Source organism: Anabrus simplex, chromosome 2 (genome assembly GCF_040414725.1).
Source record: "Anabrus simplex isolate iqAnaSimp1 chromosome 2, ASM4041472v1, whole genome shotgun sequence".
Classification (NCBI taxonomy): domain Eukaryota; kingdom Metazoa; phylum Arthropoda; class Insecta; order Orthoptera; family Tettigoniidae; genus Anabrus; species Anabrus simplex.
In genome coordinates, this window is record NC_090266.1 from 521,519,788 (window position 1) to 521,540,583 (window position 20,796).

At 38.9% G+C, this 20,796-nt stretch overlaps 1 protein-coding gene across 5 annotated transcripts in view; it reads left to right on the forward strand.

Annotated features, from left to right (window-relative positions):
* Window positions 1–20,796, forward strand: part of LOC136864203 (tyrosine-protein phosphatase 99A) — a 423,374-nt gene that overhangs the window by 115,776 nt on the left and 286,802 nt on the right. For all 5 annotated transcript variants that reach the window (XM_067140883.2, XM_067140882.2, XM_067140884.2 and 2 more), the window contains 2 exons: window positions 2,263–2,543; window positions 18,773–19,029. In XM_067140883.2, coding sequence (XP_066996984.2) covers window positions 2,263–2,543; window positions 18,773–19,029 — 538 coding nt within the window. The remainder of the gene's footprint in view (window positions 1–2,262; window positions 2,544–18,772; window positions 19,030–20,796) is intronic.

Sequence of the window (20,796 nt, forward strand, 5' to 3'; positions counted from 1 at the left end):
TAAGGTCCTCAGTAGGCTGTATGTTCCATGTGGGTTATATTATCAATTAAAATATGCAATCCTCCTTCCTTAACAAAATATTACAGTATCCATTATCTCTTTCTCATACCAAGTGAGTTGGCTACGAGGTTTGGGTCGCGTAACTGTCAGCATGCATTCAGGAGACAGAAGGTTCAAACCCCACTGTTGGCAACCCTGAAGATGGTTTTCTGTAGTTTCCCATTTATACACCAGGCAATGCTGCAGCTCTACCTTAATTAAGGCCTCAGTCGCTACCTTCCCAGTCCTAGCCCTTTCCTATCCCATCATTACCATAAGACGTGCCTGTGTCAGTGGGACATAAAACAGATAGTAAAAAATCACTTTCTATCCCTGATGTTTGTCATTTTTGTGTCATTTATCCCATCCATCAGTTTTCCATCCATGTATGTACAAACTTTCATGATTTATGAATGAAGCACAGTGTGGACTGCCATCATTGAATAGAAATAAGAATAAAAACGCTTTTTTTTTAAGACAAAGTTGTACTCTCTGTGAATAGTATTTTGACCCCCTATGGGTGGGGGATGCAGACGAATACACCTACACTATCTCCTGCCTGTCGTAAGAGATGACTAAATGGGGGGACCAAGGGATGATGGAATTAGAGCCATGAGATTACTGGTGATTAGTACGATTAAGTGAGGAACACCGTGGGCCGACGTTGCTTGTGATTAGTACCATTATGTGAGGAGCACCATGGGTCTGGAAGTCGCCTGTGATTAGTACCATCATGTGTATTCCACCGAGGCGGGAGAGCGGGTGCGTGGCATCATGGACTGGCTTCTGTGCGGGAGGAGCTGCTATGCGCCGTGCTGAATTGTGTTGGTTCCCCTATATTTAGAACGGGTCTGCGTTACCAATGAGTAGTATCACTATATGAGGAGCACCCTGGGTCTGTGTTGCCTGTGATTGGTACCACTTTGTGAGGAATGCTACGGAATTGTGCATTGCCCGTGATTAGTACCACTATATGTGGACCATCATGGGTCTGCATTACCTGTGAGTAGTGACTTTATGTGAGGAAAACCATGGGTCTGTGTTTCCTGTGGGGGTACCATAATGTGTGATACACCATGGGCCTTCATTGCTCATGATTAGTACCACGATGTGAGCAACACCATGAGTATACGTGGCCTGTGATTAGTTCCACTATGTGAGGAACACCACAGGAATACTGGCACCCATGATTAGTCCGACTAAGTGAGGAACACCATGGGTCTGTGTTACCTGTGAGTGGTGCCATTGTGTGTGACATACCATGGGTCTACATTACCTGTGATTAGTACCACCATGCGAGGAACACCATGAATTTACTTGACCTGTGATTAGTACGACTATAGGAGGAACACCATGGTTCTGCTTTACCAGTGATTAGTAAAATTATGAAGTGCCAGTGACCCCTTTGGACACAAGCATCATCTCAAAATATGTGGCATTGCAAATTGCATCCACTGATTGTTTTGGATTCTTGGGCATTTTTTCATCTTCGTTACTTTTAGATTTTAGTCAGCAGATACATTTTGCAGTTTTAATTATCATTTCATTTCGTTGCACCTCATACCATTAGGAGCCAGTGACCTAGCTGTTAGCCCCCTTAAAACAACAATCATCATCATCATCAGCAGCATCATCATCAATAGTATTTTGAAAAGTTACTGAAATTTTGGACAAATGCTGTACAGTTCAAGAATGCAGCTCTAAACTACTGTCATGTTTTTATTTATAATGGAATTTAATCCATTTTTCATACTTGAGATAGAGTTTATTAAATGGCTTACTTAATTTTAGATCTATTTAGTTTGCCAATTATTGTGGTGCCCTTGCCCATCTGCTGCACTGTAGAATTTTTCATCTTGCTAAATTTGTAAATTTTGCTAGGATGAGGGTACCACGGTAACTGTTACATATTCCTGTCCCTTTTTATTTGAGGAACTGATATACGACTAAATTCCAGTCCATATATGTGACAAACTTTCAATATTAGTTAAATTATTGTGTTATAAAAAGTTGAAGTGCTCATTATGCTGTGTCATGTCAAAGATATTTTACTGATAAATTTTAAGGCATAATGTGGAGTTTTATCTCATTTGGGTTATCTATTCCATTTAAATGCCATTGATCTTCACATCCTCAGTTGGTGACTTCATTACATTTGAAACCCAATTTATTCATTTATGTCTATTTTTATTTTATAGTTAACTGCTATTTGTTGTTTTTCAGAACCTTACACTGAGTACAAAATATGGCTGCGAGCATTCACAGAGAGGAATGAAGGTGATCAATCAGATGCTATTAGGCATAGAACTGATATCAGGGGACCAAGTGCACCTCACATAGTCAATCTGACCTGCCAGTCCAACGATACACTGTTTTTACAATGGCAACGACCGGCTGAATTTTATAACAGTATTGACTATTACTTTATCACATACCGCAATGAAAATTCTGGTGAAAATGTTGAGCTTGAGATAGAAACTTCCAAGGAACATTTAGAAAGCATGGTAAGATAATTTTAGTTTCCTCTGTGATAATATGCTTAAGCTTGCTCAGTTTTGCTATAGTATTTAAATTTGCATGGTTCATGTTGCAATTTTGAATTGTCCCTGCTAGATGATAAAAGTCATAAATAATAAATGCTTATTTAGTTACTGTATTAGCTTCTCAGTGTGTCCTTATGGATACCTGTGTCTGGAAATTTTTAATTGTTGTTAGAAGATTATTACAGTGGTATGTTTTAGCATCAAGAAGATTGTATCATTGTGTTACTCGCATTTGAATCATTGTTCTGATGTTCTGATGTTATCTGTTAACACAAATGACTGCTGGAGTTTGTGAAATTTGTTTGAACATTTTTTTTAAAAATAAGGAACTAGGAAAAAGAAAATGATTCTGTACTTCACAAAATACAGATCTTTTCACATGGGAACTTTAACCTCTTTATGTTATATCTTCATGCCAGGAGTCTTTACTCATATTAACAAGCTCTTACTTTAATATGACTTGATATTTTGATCAGACACACAGGACCTCTACTTTTATGTGGAAATTGAGCCTTAGGGACGTGACATCCCACATACATCGACAAGGAATCAAACCATGACTGTCTGGGCGAGAATCCAGAGATGATGTCACTCAGCTATAACACTCCCTTCCTCTTGATAAAGGAAATGTACAATTTATGTAATATTTTTCTGTGCACGGAAAGTGAGAGAAGAAATAGATTTGACATGTAGTCAGTAAACTTCTCGTGATGGCAGAAGCAAAAAAAGTAGGCCTAGATACTAATTATGAATTTGATATAAAAATGTACTCTCGTGTTGTTACAATAATTTGTATTTACACTCCTGCTGTGAACTAAATCATTTCATGATCATTATAATTTTACGTATACTAAATATTTATTCCTAAAGTAAAATAATATTTCCTGGACATACAAAGTAACTTTGGGGTTTCAGAGGGGGTGGGTCTAGAGAGATATTTCCTTAATGGGATAAAAATTGGCATTGAATCTGAGGTTTTAGGTGGTAGAATTCAGAAGGTGGTGTCTTTTGGCATTCACATTGAGTCGTCGTCATAATCATCATTAGGTGGTCTTCATTCCCCCAGGGGGTGGAGGGGAGAACCCCTGGGAACAGACACAGCGTGAAAATATGGAATCCAGTTCCCAAGGTTCCTGGTTGCTTCCAGAACCGATGGGAATGACTTTAAGCTGGTGAAGTCTATTTTGTTTAGTAGACATGTAGAAGGTGTCTACGATGAACTGGAGGATCTTAAGAAAATGTGAAATGATAGTTTGTTGTTAATGACGCACACTGCTGTGCAAGCTGATCTGTAGCTGAAGGGAGAACACTTTGGTGAAATCCCTGTCAAAGTGGAAGAGCACAAAACCTTGAATCTGGTTCATAGAGTAATCTTCCATTGCGACCTGCTCTAGAACACTGGCGATGAACTGATGGAAGACATGAAAAACCGTCTTATTTGATCTTAATTTCATTTTTCTGTATTGATGATTTTACAATTCACAGTTATAAGGGTTGGATGTTTCCACCTAATCAATACTATGTACATTCATATATATACCGATATGCATTTGTATTTTAAAATTACATTACAGTACTAGTTTCAGCCTTATAGGCCATCTTCAGCTGGATGTATCATCATATTAGTCTCTAAAATAGCATAGTTCACTACTGTCAAATATCACTGTTCTTATCTTAAAATGTTTTTGTACTTAAATATCACAGTTCAGTTTTACTGCTGTTGTCTTAAAATGTTGTCATAATAAAATAGGGTTGTTAAAACATGCTAGCACCAGTAGATTACATTTGAGATAAAAGTACGTTGAAGTACAGTGGATATGTTATATCTGAAACAAGAAGGAAGAATAGTATTGGAGAATGCAGTGTCAAATTTGAATGAAAGGTAGTGGATATTAGTTTTGAGACTTACTCCCTCGAGTCCTTATGGGCTTGCTTCCTTTGGCCTTGTTGGAGATACACTGTGTGCCGTCTCTCACCTGTGGCGAGCTATTGCTTTGAGTGCAGGAGGGGAGGGGAAGAGGTAGAGGGAGGAGTAGGGGCTGAGGGCTGAAGGTGCTACCTCAGACTACAGGGGTAACACAAAACAAGGCACAAACAGAGTTAAAAGGGGGAGTTAAGAGCAAACTACACAATATAAAAGGTTACTACACACTCGGAACAAGACAGTAGCTAACATTACGCTGATCTCCAACAAAATATGTACGTAAATATCAGTAGGGCCAACTAGTGAACAACAAACCGGGAAGATGAAAAGGGCTGGGAACCTACCAAAGGCATGGACATGGCTTAGATAGCGGATACCGAAATAAATGGCCGTGATCCTTAGATTTGAAGAATATTATTTACCAAATAATTTTACAAATACATTCCAAGTTATGAGCTATAAGTTCAGTGATATACATAGGTTATTTCGTAGCAGTGTAAATTCAAATTTCAAATAAACTATACATCTAGTTACCAATGCAGTAGTACAATGCGATTTACAGGTTATCCAAAGTCTAGCGTACCTCAAGTGATACAGAACTACCAGAGGCAAACCCCAAGGGAAATAATATTAAACTACAATATACATATTTTAGTGAAACAAGGAATGGGAATGCCTCGGAAACGAACAGGTAAGTCCAGCTGAAAAACTAAGGCGTCATAAGTAACTAATTTGGTGAATCTAGGCGAGGTTAGGGCAGACTCCTGTATGAAAAGCAAATCGGAACATTACGGAAATTTTAGCAGGAACGGAATTCAAGAGTGCTTACCCGAGGAGAGTGCCATCCCGGAAACCGGGGGACGTCATCCAGATAGGCTGCTCGCAGACAGATAGACCTAGACCGACAGATTTCAGGATACAGAATTAATTCGAACACTGCCTCGCTCACTATATATAGGAATTACTGGCCTTGGAGGCAGCCAATCAGCATGCAGGAGTTCCCTATCACCACCTAGACTCGCCAATCACAACCTTACTTTCGATCGCGAACTTTGACTAACATTCTAGAATACGCATGATCGCGAAAGTCGTATTTTTCCAGAATAGACAGAACACACTTTCTAGAACACATACCAACAAAGTAACACACCCTGTACAAAAGTTATGTAACTTTCTGGATCTTTCCAGGAACTATAGACAGAATTCTACTATTTACAAATGCCTATGTTACAACATTATACAGTACAGGTTAGGTCAATAAAAATAAAACATCATATCGTATTTTACAAACAAAGTCTTCAAAAAAAATTCATTCCACTCGCATTACATAATTCACTTGTAACAGAAGGGATTGGAGCATTTTGAATACAGGGGAAGCAACACAAATCGCCGTAGCACATGGTGTCTTTTCCCACATTGACAGTAGTCTATGCACCCAAGTGCTCAGTCTCCTGCTTCAGTGGGATGTGAGCGGTGACCTTTTTCACAGTGACCATTTCCCTGTTATTCTTACTGTATTGAAACAGAAATCCATCGATTCTCCTTCCCTATAGCTGTCTTAAACGACGTGAATAGCCAGAGCATAGATGGTGATATATCTTTTATCTTACAGGTTATTCTTGTTGCTGTTGAGGAGTCCATTCCATGTTTTTCTACGACTCCTCGATGAAAACTCATTGCTTGTTGAAACAAAGAAATTGCAGCAGTTATAAAAGAATTGATATCGCTCTCATAAATGCTTATCTATCCCCTAATCATATTAATTCATATAGTTCCATCTTGACAATACTTTTAGTCTTTTTTATTACGCTATGTTCCGTACATGTTTCGAGAACCTACTTGTTCTCTTCTTCAGCGACTCTTTAATCTACCAATAACTTCTAGGACTTGCTAACATCACTACCTCTCCAAGGGAGATGTACAATAAATTTCCAATTTCTTTGAAATCATTTAAGAAAAGGCTAGGAAAATAACAGATAGGGAATCTGCCACGTGGGCGCCTGCCCTAAATGCAGATCAGTAGTGATTGATTGATTGATTGATTGATTGATTGATTGATTGATTGATTGATTGATTGATTGATTGATTGATTGATTGATTGATTGATTGATTGATTGATTGATTGATAGAACAAAATTATTGTATGTCAATTTAAATAAAACATCAAGATCTCTGCGTATAAAATTTCAATCTGAATAACATAACAAGGTGGAACTATTTGATTTGATTAGGTGATAGGTTATTTGAAGGCAATACAGTCCCAAATAAATAAAACCATTATGGTATGGTTAAATAATAAATACTCATAAATGCTAAATAGGTAGCCTGGTTAAAATTTGTAAACATTTTTGTAATACTCAGGTAATTGAATGAAGCAGTTTCGAAAGACACTGTTACACAAAGCATGGCCTTCATCTAAACAATTCAGGTAAACGAAAGATTGCAAATATTGTTCTAGATTTTATTAATCATAAGATATGTACTTTAAAAAAGGCAACTCCTTTGAGTTATAATACTGACCAGGAAAATTAGTAGAAACTAGAAAATGAAACTCAGGAAAATAAGGAATTTCAAGTTACCCAATTGCAACAGTCAAGTTTTAGGGAGAAAGGGGGTCTGAGATTGTTCTTGGTAAACTGTCAGAGTGTAGTAAATAAACAATTAAAATTTGGTACATTGATGGAATCTTATGAGATTGATGTGGTGATAGTAGTGGAATCATGGTTGAGAGAAGGGGTGGGTAATAGAGAAGTATTTCCAGAAGGGTATACAGTCTATCGTAGAGACCGAGGAGATAAAATGGGAAGGGGTGTGTGTGTTTATTCTGGTGAAGGAAACTTATTGTTCACATGAATGGTTTACCGATGAAAAGGATGAAATATTAGAGAAAAAAATAGTTTGTGATAATAAGGAGGAGGTGGGAATTATAGGAACATATAGGCCTGGAAGAGAGGAAAGAGACATGGAAATATTTGAGAAAATAAACAATAATAATGATATGGTAATAATTGGGGGAGGTGTAAACTTGCCTGAAGTTGAATGGAATGGAGCTGCAAGTGAAGCCCATGAACAGAAACTGGCAAATAAGTTAATTTAGGAGGGAGGATTTACACAAGTAGTACAAGAACTGACTTGTCTCAATAACTTGCTGGATGTTTTCTTGGTTAAACCATGGGAAATTGTTGATAAAACTGAGGTAATTGAAGGAATATGTGACCATAAGGCTATAATAATGGATGTAGAACTGGTACCAAAAATCCTTAATAAGAGGGTCACACAAGACAAGAAATTGTACAGAAAAACTAAAGTTAAGGAATTTGGGACTAACCTTAAATCACAATTCAGTTGTTGGATAAGTGAAGGGAGTAATGTGGATACACTTTGGGCAAAATTTAAAGGAATCATTTGGGAAGGAGAGAAGAGATTTGTACCTGTTAAGAAGGGTAAAATTACCTCAGACCCTGTTTATTATACAAGGGAAATAAGAAAATGAGAAAGAAAATGTAGAATAGTAAACAGGAAAATCAAAGGGTAGGGAGAGTAGAGAAACTAGAAAACAGCTAATGAGGGAACTGAATAGAGTGAAAAAGGAATCAATAGATAATATATGAATGAATGGCATACTTCAAGAGGGTAATGACCACAAAGGGAAATGAAAAAAAGCTGTATTCATATATTAGGAATCAAAAAGGAAAAGGAATCGAAATTCCCGCAGTGGTGGGAGAAGAGGGTGAACACTATTTAACAGACACTATTTAACAGATACTGAGAAAGCAAATCTGCCAGCCCCGTGGTGTAGGGGTAGCATGCCTGCCTCTTACCCGGAGGCCCCGGGTTCGATTCCTGGCCAGGTCAGGGATTTTTACCTGGACCTGAGGGCTGGTTCGAGGTCCACTCAGCCTACGTGATTAGAATTGAGGAGCTATCTGACAGTGAGATAGCGGCCCCGGTCTAGAAAGCCAAGAATAACGACCGAGAGGCTTCGTCGTGCTGACCGGACGACACCTCGTAATCTGCAGGTCTTCGGGCTGAGCAGCGGTCGCTTGGTAGGCCAAGGCTCTTCAAGGGCTGTAGTGCCATGGGGCTTGGGGGTTGAGAAAGAAAATCTGCCAGCCCCGTGGTGTAGGGGTAGCATGCCTGCCTCTTACCCGGAGGCCCCGGGTTCGATTCTCGGCCAGGTCAAAAAGAATTCAGAGATTTGGTAGAAAATTGTCAGGAGTTGGAAACCGAAACAGAAGATAGAGAGGAAGAGACACATAGGGAAACAAGAAGCTTCTCATTCACAAATGAAGATATTTTAAGAGAAATCCAACTGCTTCAGCAAGGAAAAACAGCAGGAGGTGATCAAATTACTGGGGAGGTATTAAAGACAATGGGATGGTACATAGTGCCTTATTTAAAATTTCTCTTCGACTATGTCATAAATAATAGTGTAATACCAAAGGAATGGAAGGAATCTATAATAATACCAATTTATAAAGGAAAGGGTGATAAAAGGAAACCTGAGAACTATATACCAATCATCCTGACCAGTGTAGTTTGTAAAATACTGGAGAGTTTAATAGCAAAGTACATCAAGGGGATATGTGATGGTAAAAATTGGTTCATGAGGAGCCAGTGTGGATTTAGAAAGAAATTTTCTTGTGAGGCACAACTGGTGGGATTTCAGCAGGACATATCAGATCAGTTGGATTCAGGAGGCCAGTTAGATTGCATAGCAATAGATCTTTCCAAAGCCTTTAATAGAGTGGAACATGGAATATTAGTAAAGAAATTGGAGGGAATAGGATTGGACTAAGGGATATGTTGGATAAGAACATTTCTCAATTCAAGGGTTCAGAAAGTCAAAGTTAAAAATTTGCAAAATTAATTCGACAGGGAATGTCAGAGATGACACTAGCCTGTTGAAGCAGTCCCTTGACCTACCTATAACCATACCTGAGTTAACTACAGACGAGTTGCGTGAGTCTTTGGCCGTGATTGAAGATAGGTTACTTGAATTTAACGCCATTCTTGTGTCCTTTAGTGCTTCTAAGCCCTCGCATGGCCAATTAGCGCGGGTTAAGGGGCAGTTATTACATTATTTGGACAGGATAAAGGATTATTCCATGTCTTCTCATCTTGTACCATTAGGGGCCGATGACCTAGATGTTAGGCCCATTTAAACAAGCATCATTGTCTTATTATTATTATTACTATTGTTACCGTGTTTTGGTGGTAGTTATGCATGAAAGAAGGTGCTGGGTGGTGAATGGGTCTCAAGCTACTAAAGTGAAATTAATTTTAAAATTTAACAAGGTTATATTTTCTTTTCAAAATTAGGTAACAACAAATAGAACAGGTACTTAGTAGCCGAAACACGATTGACAAATACATTTACATAGGTACCCCATTTGGGGCTTCAAAAGTCAGAAACATAATTCTTGAGCAATGAGCCCAACCTTACAATGAACACCATACAACAAAGGGGCCGAAAACCCCCAAACATGCCAGAAACATCTGCTTCCAATTACATCCAAAAGCCTCCTTGAGGCAGAAACACAATTTTCAAAAAGGGCAACTTCCCCCTAAAATACAAGCCTATCATAGGCCACTCCGAACTCCACCTTTAAGCCGTCCTCAAAGGACATATACACAGGGGCAAAATACCCAACCTACCGAGGTCTGTTAAATAACAAGAAGATTAATACATGACCTCTACAATTTGAGAGGAGGCGAACTTGCACTCCTAATACACTTTGCTTAAGACCTACTTGGCACTAGGCCGTTAATACAAGGGCTAATCCCATACTACAGAGGTAACTTAATAGCAATTTACATTACATTACGGAAGAATTGGTTGAGAAAAATAAGTTCACCTCAGGACGATGTGAGTGGGAGCTCGAGAGGGTTAAGCACTCTCTATCCCGATATGTCGTTTTAAAAGAGAATATATGAAAAGAGTAGTTACATTTTAGGAAAAGGTTACATGGTTGAACGCTTAGAACCCGCCCCGAAAGTTAAACTGCTGAGCTAGCAAAGAAAGAAGTTATTAATCGGCCATTACCTTGTTGTTGACCGCTGCCGAAGGAAGAGGCGCTTCCCGCCCCCAGCTATGTACTTAACACACTGAAAGATGGAACACAAGTGGCCCGGAGACCCGAAAATCAGCAGTTTATATCCTCTCGCGGAAGGTTCTAGGCGTTAGGGGAAAGAAAACACCCTCCCACAAACTCTTTATTGGGTAGGACCCCGCAACAGATTCAAGTTGGGGGAAGATACACCAGATTGGTCAGAAATTAATAGAAGAAATTCGGGATTGGATACATTCATAACAAGGGGAAGAAAGGGGTAAATATTGCCAACTTAAACAATGACAGAAAGAAATTTAACAAAGAACAAACTCTTGAAATTAAATTTTCTCCAAAAAAAAATAGTTCTTTGACTCCGCACTAGGTTGCACTATTGTAGATCTTCAGTAGTGTCCTCTAGAAGAGAAAGTTCACACTTCTTACTTCAAGCGAAACAAAAACACATCAAAAGTGACACAGTTCTAAAACTCCAAAATTTACAGGTAGTGACATCTTCTGAGAAGGTAGAAAATTAATACCGTCAATAAAGTTCAGACTTCCTCCAGCAGAGGAGTTTTAACTGGCGCGCATTTAAGTTAGCGGCGTGGAGGTGTACCACCCGGTACAGACCTCCCCCCCCAAAAGTTCCTCCAAGGGGTAACACAGAAGAACATAAACTTTGTTTGAAAAAAAAGGTCCAAGTTTTGATGTTGATATTAAAATAAATTGCAGAAGTATTTGAGAAATTTCTTAATTCAGTTCCAAAATTTTTGTTGTAATTGGTAACGTAAGGTATTTATGTTTGTAGAAGGTGAATTTCTGAAGATAATCTTTTAAAAGGTGATGAAAAATTTTGCAATGTCCACCAAATTTGTTGTTGAATTCCCAAGTGTAGTCATCTCTTATAGTGACTGTCCATGTAGTTGATGTAGGCTAAGTTGGATGGCCAGACCGGCCGTTGCAGCTTGCGTCCAAAGGAGGCCGCTCGGACCCCTCAAGTACCCTGAGATACCGCTCGCCCGCACTATGAGGGGAGCAGAGGTGTTGAAGCACGCCGCGCCCGCGGTGAACATATACAGGCTGCGGGCAAGTAGCAGGTCGTGCGCCGCACATCAGCCTTGGCCGGGAGGAGAGCTCCGGCTCGCCGTGCACACGTCGTCCTCGCTGGGGCCGAGGGGGCCCGTCCTCTGCTCCAGTAGCTGCACGGCGTCGCGCGGCTGCGGGGGCACTTGTTGCGCAGATGGTCAGGCGACCCGCAAGCATAACATTTACGGGGATTGACTGGTCGGCGAGGTGGAGGCCGAGTGTTACTAAAGGAAGGCGGGGGTTCTTTCGCGACACGCAAAGAATCGGCGTATCTAACTCCTTCCGCTGAGACGGCCAATGCTTCAAGTTCAGAGAAGGTTTGCGGGCACGCCGCGAAACACAAATATGACCTATAGGGGGGTGAAATTCCCTCTACAATAGCCTGTACAATCTGATCTTCAGGAAAATGAAGGGCAAACACCCTAGTATAAAACTTAATGTCCTGTATGAAATCAGCCAAGTTTTCATCCAAGCGCTGTACACGATAATAGTACTTCTGAATAAGGGAGGACCTGGCCCTAGCCGGGATGAAGTTAGCTAGCAAATGGGCATGGAAATCCTCAATAGAAGATTGCTCGGCAATGGCTCTAACTATTTTGTCAGAGAGAATACCAATAGCATACGGATAGATAATTTGCAAGATTTGACATGGAGAAAGAGAAAAAACAAGGGCATGATCCTGAAATTCCACTAGAAATCTTAAAAATGAAATTACGTCACTGGTGGTATTAACGGAAAACTTAGAAATACCTCTGAGCAACATTGCCAATGGATGAGGCAAGCTACTAAACCCTGGTGACATAGTAGGTAAAGGTTTCAATGGCAAAGAAGTTAATTCAGAACGGATGTTACTCAGCGATGCACGGCGTTCAGACTCGTCGTCCAATGGGGCAGAGATAGTTTGAGCAGCGATGGTTTTCCTATTTACTTCTCCCTTAGCAGGTTCTTCCTCGCTACCTACATTCACTATGGTGGGCTGATCAGATTTGGGAGGAACTTCCCCAGTTAACAATTGAGTGACCTTACTAGATAATTCGGAAATATTTTCCAGGAGCTTACTAGCTTCCTTCCTCTGAACGTCATTCAGTTTTAGAGACAACAGATCGTTAACCCTATTCGAAAAATGATATAGCCTGCCTTGCACACGCTTAATTTGATTCGGAGACGGATCATTTTCATCAAAAAAACTAACTACAGAAGCTAGCCCAGTAACATCCTCCGTGATCGTGGAAAGAGAATAGTCAATTTCTTTCTCTCCCAAATTGGGGATGGAAATGGGCAAATCCAGGGACTCTCTAAGCTTGTTAGTGTCTATTGCAACCGTGCCTCCAGATTGCACATTTCTGATAGTTAATTCATAGATCAACTCCTCCTTGCGCAAATAGTTAAGAAGGAGAACATCGCGAGGGCCGGGCATGATGACAGACCAATTTTGAAAAGGTCAAAAAATTCCAGCAACTGAGAAAATGTTTAGAGTTCGGAACAAAAAATATTTAGCCGTCAAAAGGGGCTAAATTGAGACCCATTCAACCACGCTCTGCTACCACTTGTTACCGTGTTTTGGTGGTAGTTATGCATGAAAGAAGGTGCTGGGTGGTGAATGGGTCTCAAGCTACTAAAGTGAAATTAATTTTAAAATTTAACAAGGTTATATTTTCTTTTCAAAATTAGGTAACAACAAATAGAACAGGTACTTAGTAGCCGAAACACGATTGACAAATACATTTACATAGGTACCCCATTTGGGGCTTCAAAAGTCAGAAACATAATTCTTGAGCAATGAGCCCAACCTTACAATGAACACCATACAACAAAGGGGCCGAAAACCCCCAAACATGCCAGAAACATCTGCTTCCAATTACATCCAAAAGCCTCCTTGAGGCAGAAACACAATTTTCAAAAAGGGCAACTTCCCCCTAAAATACAAGCCTATCATAGGCCACTCTGAACTCCACCTTTAAGCCGTCCTCAAAGGACATATACACAGGGGCAAAATACCCAACCTACCGAGGTCTGTTAAATAACAAGAAGATTAATACATGACCTCTACAATTTGAGAGGAGGCGAACTTGCACTCCTAATACACTTTGCTTAAGACCTACTTGGCACTAGGCCGTTAATACAAGGGCTAATCCCATACTACAGAGGTAACTTAATAGCAATTTACATTACATTACGGAAGAATTGGTTGAGAAAAATAAGTTCACCTCAGGACGATGTGAGTGGGAGCTCGAGAGGGTTAAGCACTCTCTATCCCGATATGTCGTTTTAAAAGAGAATATATGAAAAGAGTAGTTACATTTTAGGAAAAGGTTACATGGTTGAACGCTTAGAACCCGCCCCGAAAGTTAAACTGCTGAGCTAGCAAAGAAAGAAGTTATTAATCGGCCATTACCTTGTTGTTGACCGCTGCCGAAGAAAGAGGCGCTTCCCGCCCCCAGCTATGTACTTAACACACTGAAAGATGGAACACAAGTGGCCCGGAGACCCGAAAATCAGCAGTTTATATCCTCTCGCGGAAGGTTCTAGGCGTTAGGGGAAAGAAAACACCCTCCCACAAACTCTTTATTGGGTAGGACCCCGCAACAGATTCAAGTTGGGGGAAGATACACCAGATTGGTCAGAAATTAATAGAAGAAATTCGGGATTGGATACATTCATAACAAGGGGAAGAAAGGGGTAAATATTGCCAACTTAAACAATGACAGAAAGAAATTTAACAAAGAACAAACTCTTGAAATTAAATTTTCTCCAAAAAAAAAAATAGTTCTTTGACTCCGCACTAGGTTGCACTATTGTAGATCTTCAGTAGTGTCCTCTAGAAGAGAAAGTTCACACTTCTTACTTCAAGCGAAACAAAAACACATCAAAAGTGACACAGTTCTAAAACTCCAAAATTTACAGGTAGTGACATCTTCTGAGAAGGTAGAAAATTAATACCGTCAATAAAGTTCAGACTTCCTCCAGCAGAGGAGTTTTAACTGGCGCGCATTTAAATTAGCGGCGTGGAGGTGTACCACCCGGTACAACTATTATTATTATTATTATTATTATTATTATTATTATTATTATTATTATTATTATTATTATTATTATTACATTGAGAATTGGCATTAAATTAAGTTTATAAAATTACAAGGCAGTTTTGATAAAAAAGCAGAATTGATTGACACTTTATTCACCATATTTTTTTGAATTGAATTCCAGTCAGATTAATATATCATATAAAGATGAGCTTGAATGTTGGTAGTGTCTATATATTATTATGTAAATAGTTCTCTACAGTAATGATAACTACATAGTTTGCTTGCCACCAGGGTGTGTGACTCAGACAGTAGAGCACTTGGCTTTCTCTGCCCTAGATGGCAGGTTCGATTCTAGCTCAGACAAGTCGTGATTGAAAGTGCTCAAATACGCCAGCCTTGTGTCGATAAGGATGTCCTGTGAGACAGTATTCCGGTACTTTGGCATTAATTATTTTATGTCCATGCAGTTATATTTATCACATTGGAAGGCATTGCTTACATACAGAAAAAACTTCTTCAGAATAAGCTTGGAACAGTGTAGTTCTTTTTTAAGAGGCAGATCAAGTGGTACAATATTCAGACATCTATTTATTTGCAGTTTCCAGTCCAATGCTTTTTTTATTTTCTATAAAATATGTCATGAAATATAAGTGTAAATATAATACTAGTAGTTAGTACTTGGAGCTTATAAGAGATTCACAGATTCTCAGTATTTTAAAGATTTCCCTCCATTTGTGTCGTCTGATCGAACAATCTAATTTTGTAGATATACGGTAAATCTATATATATAAAATAACTTGTCCTGACCGACCGACCGACCGCTGAGCCAAAACTCCTGGACATAAAGAAATGAAATTTTGGAGATATATTCATATTAAGAAGTAGGTGCTCGCTAAGGGAGGATTTTTGGATATTCCGTCGCTAAGGGGGTGAAAAGGGGGGTGAAATTTTAAAATTAGTGTATCTATATCTCAAAACTTTAAATGTTTACAGATGTAAAAATTTGTATTTAGAATCTTCTTTAAAAGTAAGGAAACACGTATTTTTTTGTTTTCAGAAAATTCCAACAGGAGGGATGAAAACGGGTGAAAAAGCGGTTGAATGCCTTTAATGAGGATACTTATATCTCAGAAACTGAAGATATTACAGACCTGAAAATTGGTGTTTGGGATCTCCTTTAAAAATAAAGAAAAACGTATTTTTTGCTTTTGGAAAATCCAATTAATGGGGGGTTGAAAAGGGGGTGAATTTTTAAAATGAGTGTATCCATATCTCAAAATTTTTAAAGTTTAAGATGTAAAAATTGGTACTTAGAATCTCCTTTAAAAATAAAGAAACTCGTATTTTTTTTTTTTTTTCGGATAATCCCAATAGGAAGGGTGGAAAAGGGTGAAAAGGGGGTTGAATGCCTGTAATGAGGCTACTTGTATTTCAGAAGCTGAAGATATTACAGACCTGAAAATTGGTATTTGGGATCTACTTTAAAAATAAAGAAACAGGTATTTTTTTGTGTTTGGAAAACCCAAATAATGGGGGGTGAAAAGGGAAGTGAATTTTTAAAATGAGTATGTCTACATCTTAAAACTTTAACAGTTTACAGATGTAAAAATTGGTATTTAGAATCTGCTTTAAAAATAAAGGAACACGTATTATTTGTTTTCCGTAAATCCCAATAGGAGGGGTGTAAAAGGGTGAATAATGGGTTGAATGCCTTTAATGAGGATACATACATCTCAGAAACTGAAGATATTACAGAACTGAAATTTGTATATGGGATCTCCTTTAAATATAAAGAAGCATGTATTTTTCTTTTGGAAAATCCAATTAATGACTGTTAAACAGGAGTGACAAATTGGGGTGAATTTTTTGACAGACTATATCTACAGAATATCTGTGAAACGTAAAATGTTACAGACGTAAAAAGTTGGTATTTGGAATCCCCTATAAATGTAAAGAAACATAGGTGGTTTGTTTTTGGAAACTCCACTTAAGGGGAACTAAAAAGGGGTGAAATTTTAAAATGAGAATTTCTACAGTATACCTCAAAAAACTTAACATGTTACAGAAGTGAAAAATGGTATTTTTATCTCTATTAAAATTAAAGAAACGTGTATTTGTAGTTTTCGGAAATACCGCGGGTGGAGGGGGCGTGTAAAAGTGACTGAATGTTGTGTTGCATTCTTCTAATTTAGCTACTGATATCTCAAAAATGAAGATGTTACAGACGTGGAAATTGATATTTGGAATCTGCTTTAGAAGTAAAGAAACACGTATTCTCAGAAAATCCAATGAAGGGTGGGGGTGAGGGGTGAAAGAACTGAAAAATTAATTGACTTAATTGTATGAGAGTGCATCATCTAATAAAAACTAAAGTTGTTACAGATGTCAAAATTGGTATTTGGATCTCCTTTAAAACAATGAAAAACGCGTTTGGGGGGGGGGGGAATCTTTGGGGGCGGGAGTGAAAAGGAGTTGAATTCCATTCATGAGGACACATAAATCAAAAACTGAAGTTAGAGTCGTGATAATTGGTATTTAGAAGATCCTTTACTGTTAAAGAAACAAGTATTTTTTGTTGGAAAATTCACATAAGGGGGGGGCAGGGGGGGAGTGTGAAAGGAAGTGAAAAAAGGTAATTATTTTTATTATTTTTATATCTCAAAACTGAAGGTAATAGACGTGAATATTGGTGTTTGGAATCTCCTTTAAACATAGAGAAACACGCCTTATTTTAATTTTTTGGGGGGGGTGGGGTTAAATAAACTTAACGGTGGTGGGGTGTAAAAGGAGGTGAGACCAATTGATATTACTGTTCATAATGTACTTATAAGGAGCCTCCGTTTCTCAGACTGCAGCGCGCCGGCCTCTCACAGCTGGGTTCCGTGGTTCAAATCCCGGTCACTCCATGTAGCATTCGTGCTGGACTAAACGGAGGCGGGACAGGTTTTTTTCCGGATACTCCGGTTTTCTCTGTCATCATTCATTCCAGCAACACTGTCCAATATTTCATTTCATTTGTCATTCATCGATCATTGCCCCAGAGGAGTGCTTCTGCAGCTGGCATAATTCCTACTGTCGCTGCTCGATGGGGCTTTATTCATTCCATTCCTGACCCTATCGAATGACTGTAAACAGGGTGTAGATTTTCGATGAACTTATTCTGATCATAAACCAATCATTTTTAATCTTTCCTAGGTTCGTTTTCAACAGCCATCTTTTCCTTCGGAGAACGTTCTTAGATTACAGTAGATTCTCCTGGCATATAAATAAAAATTTAAACACATTTGAAATAAACGATAGGAATGAGATTGACCGTCAAATTGTTCACCTCTATAATCAGGTCACTAATGCACGGAAGTATGTCATTCATATCCCCAGAAATCCCGCACACTTGCCTACGCGCGACAATGGTGCTGGTTACATTGTCAACAATGACAATATCAGAAGATGTAATTTACAGCCAAGCAGCGATCTTGCATCTTGCTGTGGGGTCCAGAACATCGATAATAATAATAATAATAATCATAATAATAATAATGATGTTGTGGACCGTCGTCAAATGTGCGGACCACGCTGGAAACTGGTCCTGGACGGGTAATGACTAAGAATGCAGTCCGGCCGCGGGTTCAGTACCGCCAAGGCACCCAAGACGACACCACGCCGGATCTCCTGAAGGATTTGATCCATATTAAAAATGCTTATAGGAAAAGATGTCAAAGATTTAGGGACGCAACTGACGGGGTGGAATACCTGGACCCAGCCCGGGAAGTACGAAATCAATTGCTGGAATGAAGGATTGAAAAATGGGTGGAAACTTGCCGTAATCTTTTAGAAAACGAGTCAGATCGCAAATTTTGGTGGATTCTCGCAGAAAACGAGTCAGATCGCGAATTTCGGCTGATTATATATCTAGAACAACATTCAATTATAAATTTCAGTATAATACCGTAGCGAAGCACGGGTATCTTGCTAGTCACTTATAAGCCTGGTTAAGAAGTGTGCACATACACTGTTCTGTGATGTCATTCCATTGTAAAAAAATTACTTCTTCATATTGATGTAAATAAGTTTCTCATAAATTAATTCTGAACTGGAACATTGCAGATGACGATTTCCAATCTTACCAAAAATACTGTGTACGAGTTCACAATCAAGGGCGGATCACGGAGTATTTTTGACAAGAAGAAAGTTATCCACGGCGAAGCATCAGATCCTCGAACAATCCATGTACATCCTGATTGTGATAAGATCCAGACACTGAACCACAGCAGTGCCAGGGAACTTAGTGCTGGAATGATTGCTGGAGTTGTATGTGCCTCGTTTTCACTTCTCCTAGCCATAGCTGCATTTATCCTATGGCGGTAAGTATTGTATGAATTCTTCTTAACTTTCAAATTGCCAGTAGTTAATGTGTTTCTTTGTTTTTCTGTATGATTTTATTGTGAATCATCTGCTAAATATTTCATTGCTTGATTTGAAGAAGTCAGCTGTATAGCATAGTTACTTAAAAGCTCATCGCCTATGCTATAGGTTTCAAAATTGAATCCTGTTGCTATCAGTTGCTATTTAGAAGTGCATGCCTGTGAGAGATCATCATGTGGGGATGAAGGCACCTCCATGGATGTGGGACCCGCCCTTTCACTATCTGCCACCCCTGAATTGTACATGTGTAATATAAGGAAATTATATAATAATAATAATAATAATAATAATAATAATAATAATAATAATAATAATAATAATAATAATGACTGATATTTTGAATAGGTCCGACTCGGCCCTAATTGTCAGCGTACTGGCCTTTGGTTCAGATTGTCCCAGGTTTGATTCCCGCCTGGGTCGGGGATTTTAATTGCTTCTGATTAATTCTGCTGGCTTGGGGACTGGGTGTGTGTGTCCGTCCCAACACTCGCCTCATCATATTCAAACAACACACTACACTACCAACCACCACAGAAACATGCAATAGTGATTACATCATATAGGGTTGGCGTCAGGAAGGGCATCCGGCCGTAAAACAGGGTCAGCCCCCGCCCCATGTGCTGCGCATTTCATATCCGCGACCCCACATATGTGGGGAAAAAGCCGTAGCAAAAGAAGAAGAAGAAAGATCTCTCAACATCACAGGAAGTGATTTGACAAAACCTCAGTGAAGCCACTTCATCTGGTTTTAGTTCAACTGCTTTATCAACCTCACATCGTAGCACCCTGACTACTTTTACCGTCACTTTCCATCCTGGTTTCTGCTGCAGAACTCTATGGAACTTTTCGCTAACAGCGGCTACCTTCCCAGAAGTTCAGTCAAAACTTCCCCTGACTACTTCCACAATCGCAATGTTAAAAAGAGAGAGGTTCCACCCATTCAATACAATGATAAACCATGATGTAGATGTTGATTCCCATAGGGAACCTAAAATATTTGTCCTGAATGTGTAAGTTTATAATACCAATATAATGGTCCATTATTGGACATTATAAATTTTCCAGCTAACTCATTCTTGGTTGCCTGCGTTTCGCCCTCGTGTGCTAAGTTAGGCTCGTCAGTTGGGACTTAGCACACCACCCAAGACGCAAAACATGGCAAGAAGTATACAATTATCAACACACAAAAAACACATTAAAGGATAACTGTAACACACATAACACTTTCATGAAGAAGTGAACAATTGAAGTTCATGTAGTTTTTACACTCTTGCTGTGAGTGTTAAAAGAACTGAAGGATACAAGTGAAATGTAACATTTTTTATGAAGATAATTTTTTGTAGATATCATAAGCATTGTGACGTTCTTGAGCACTCTTGCTGCAAGCTTTGAAGTCAGTATATTAGATCTTGAGGTTAAAAGGGATCTTGAAGGATGCAGCATAATTTACAATTGTTGCTAGGCAAGGAATACACTTGTTGCTAGGTAACGAATAACATGATTTTGTTTTTGGTACTTCTAAAGGTGGATAGTGATATATATAAAAACTCCTAGAGTATATTGTAGGATATGAACTTATCAGTATTGATATGGATTTATGAGATCTATAGAAAAAGGAAAATAAGTTAGAAATAAAAAATAAAAACAGGGAAAAATGGTAAGATAAGTAATACTATGAGGCTCACATTGTTTAGCTTGCCATGAAG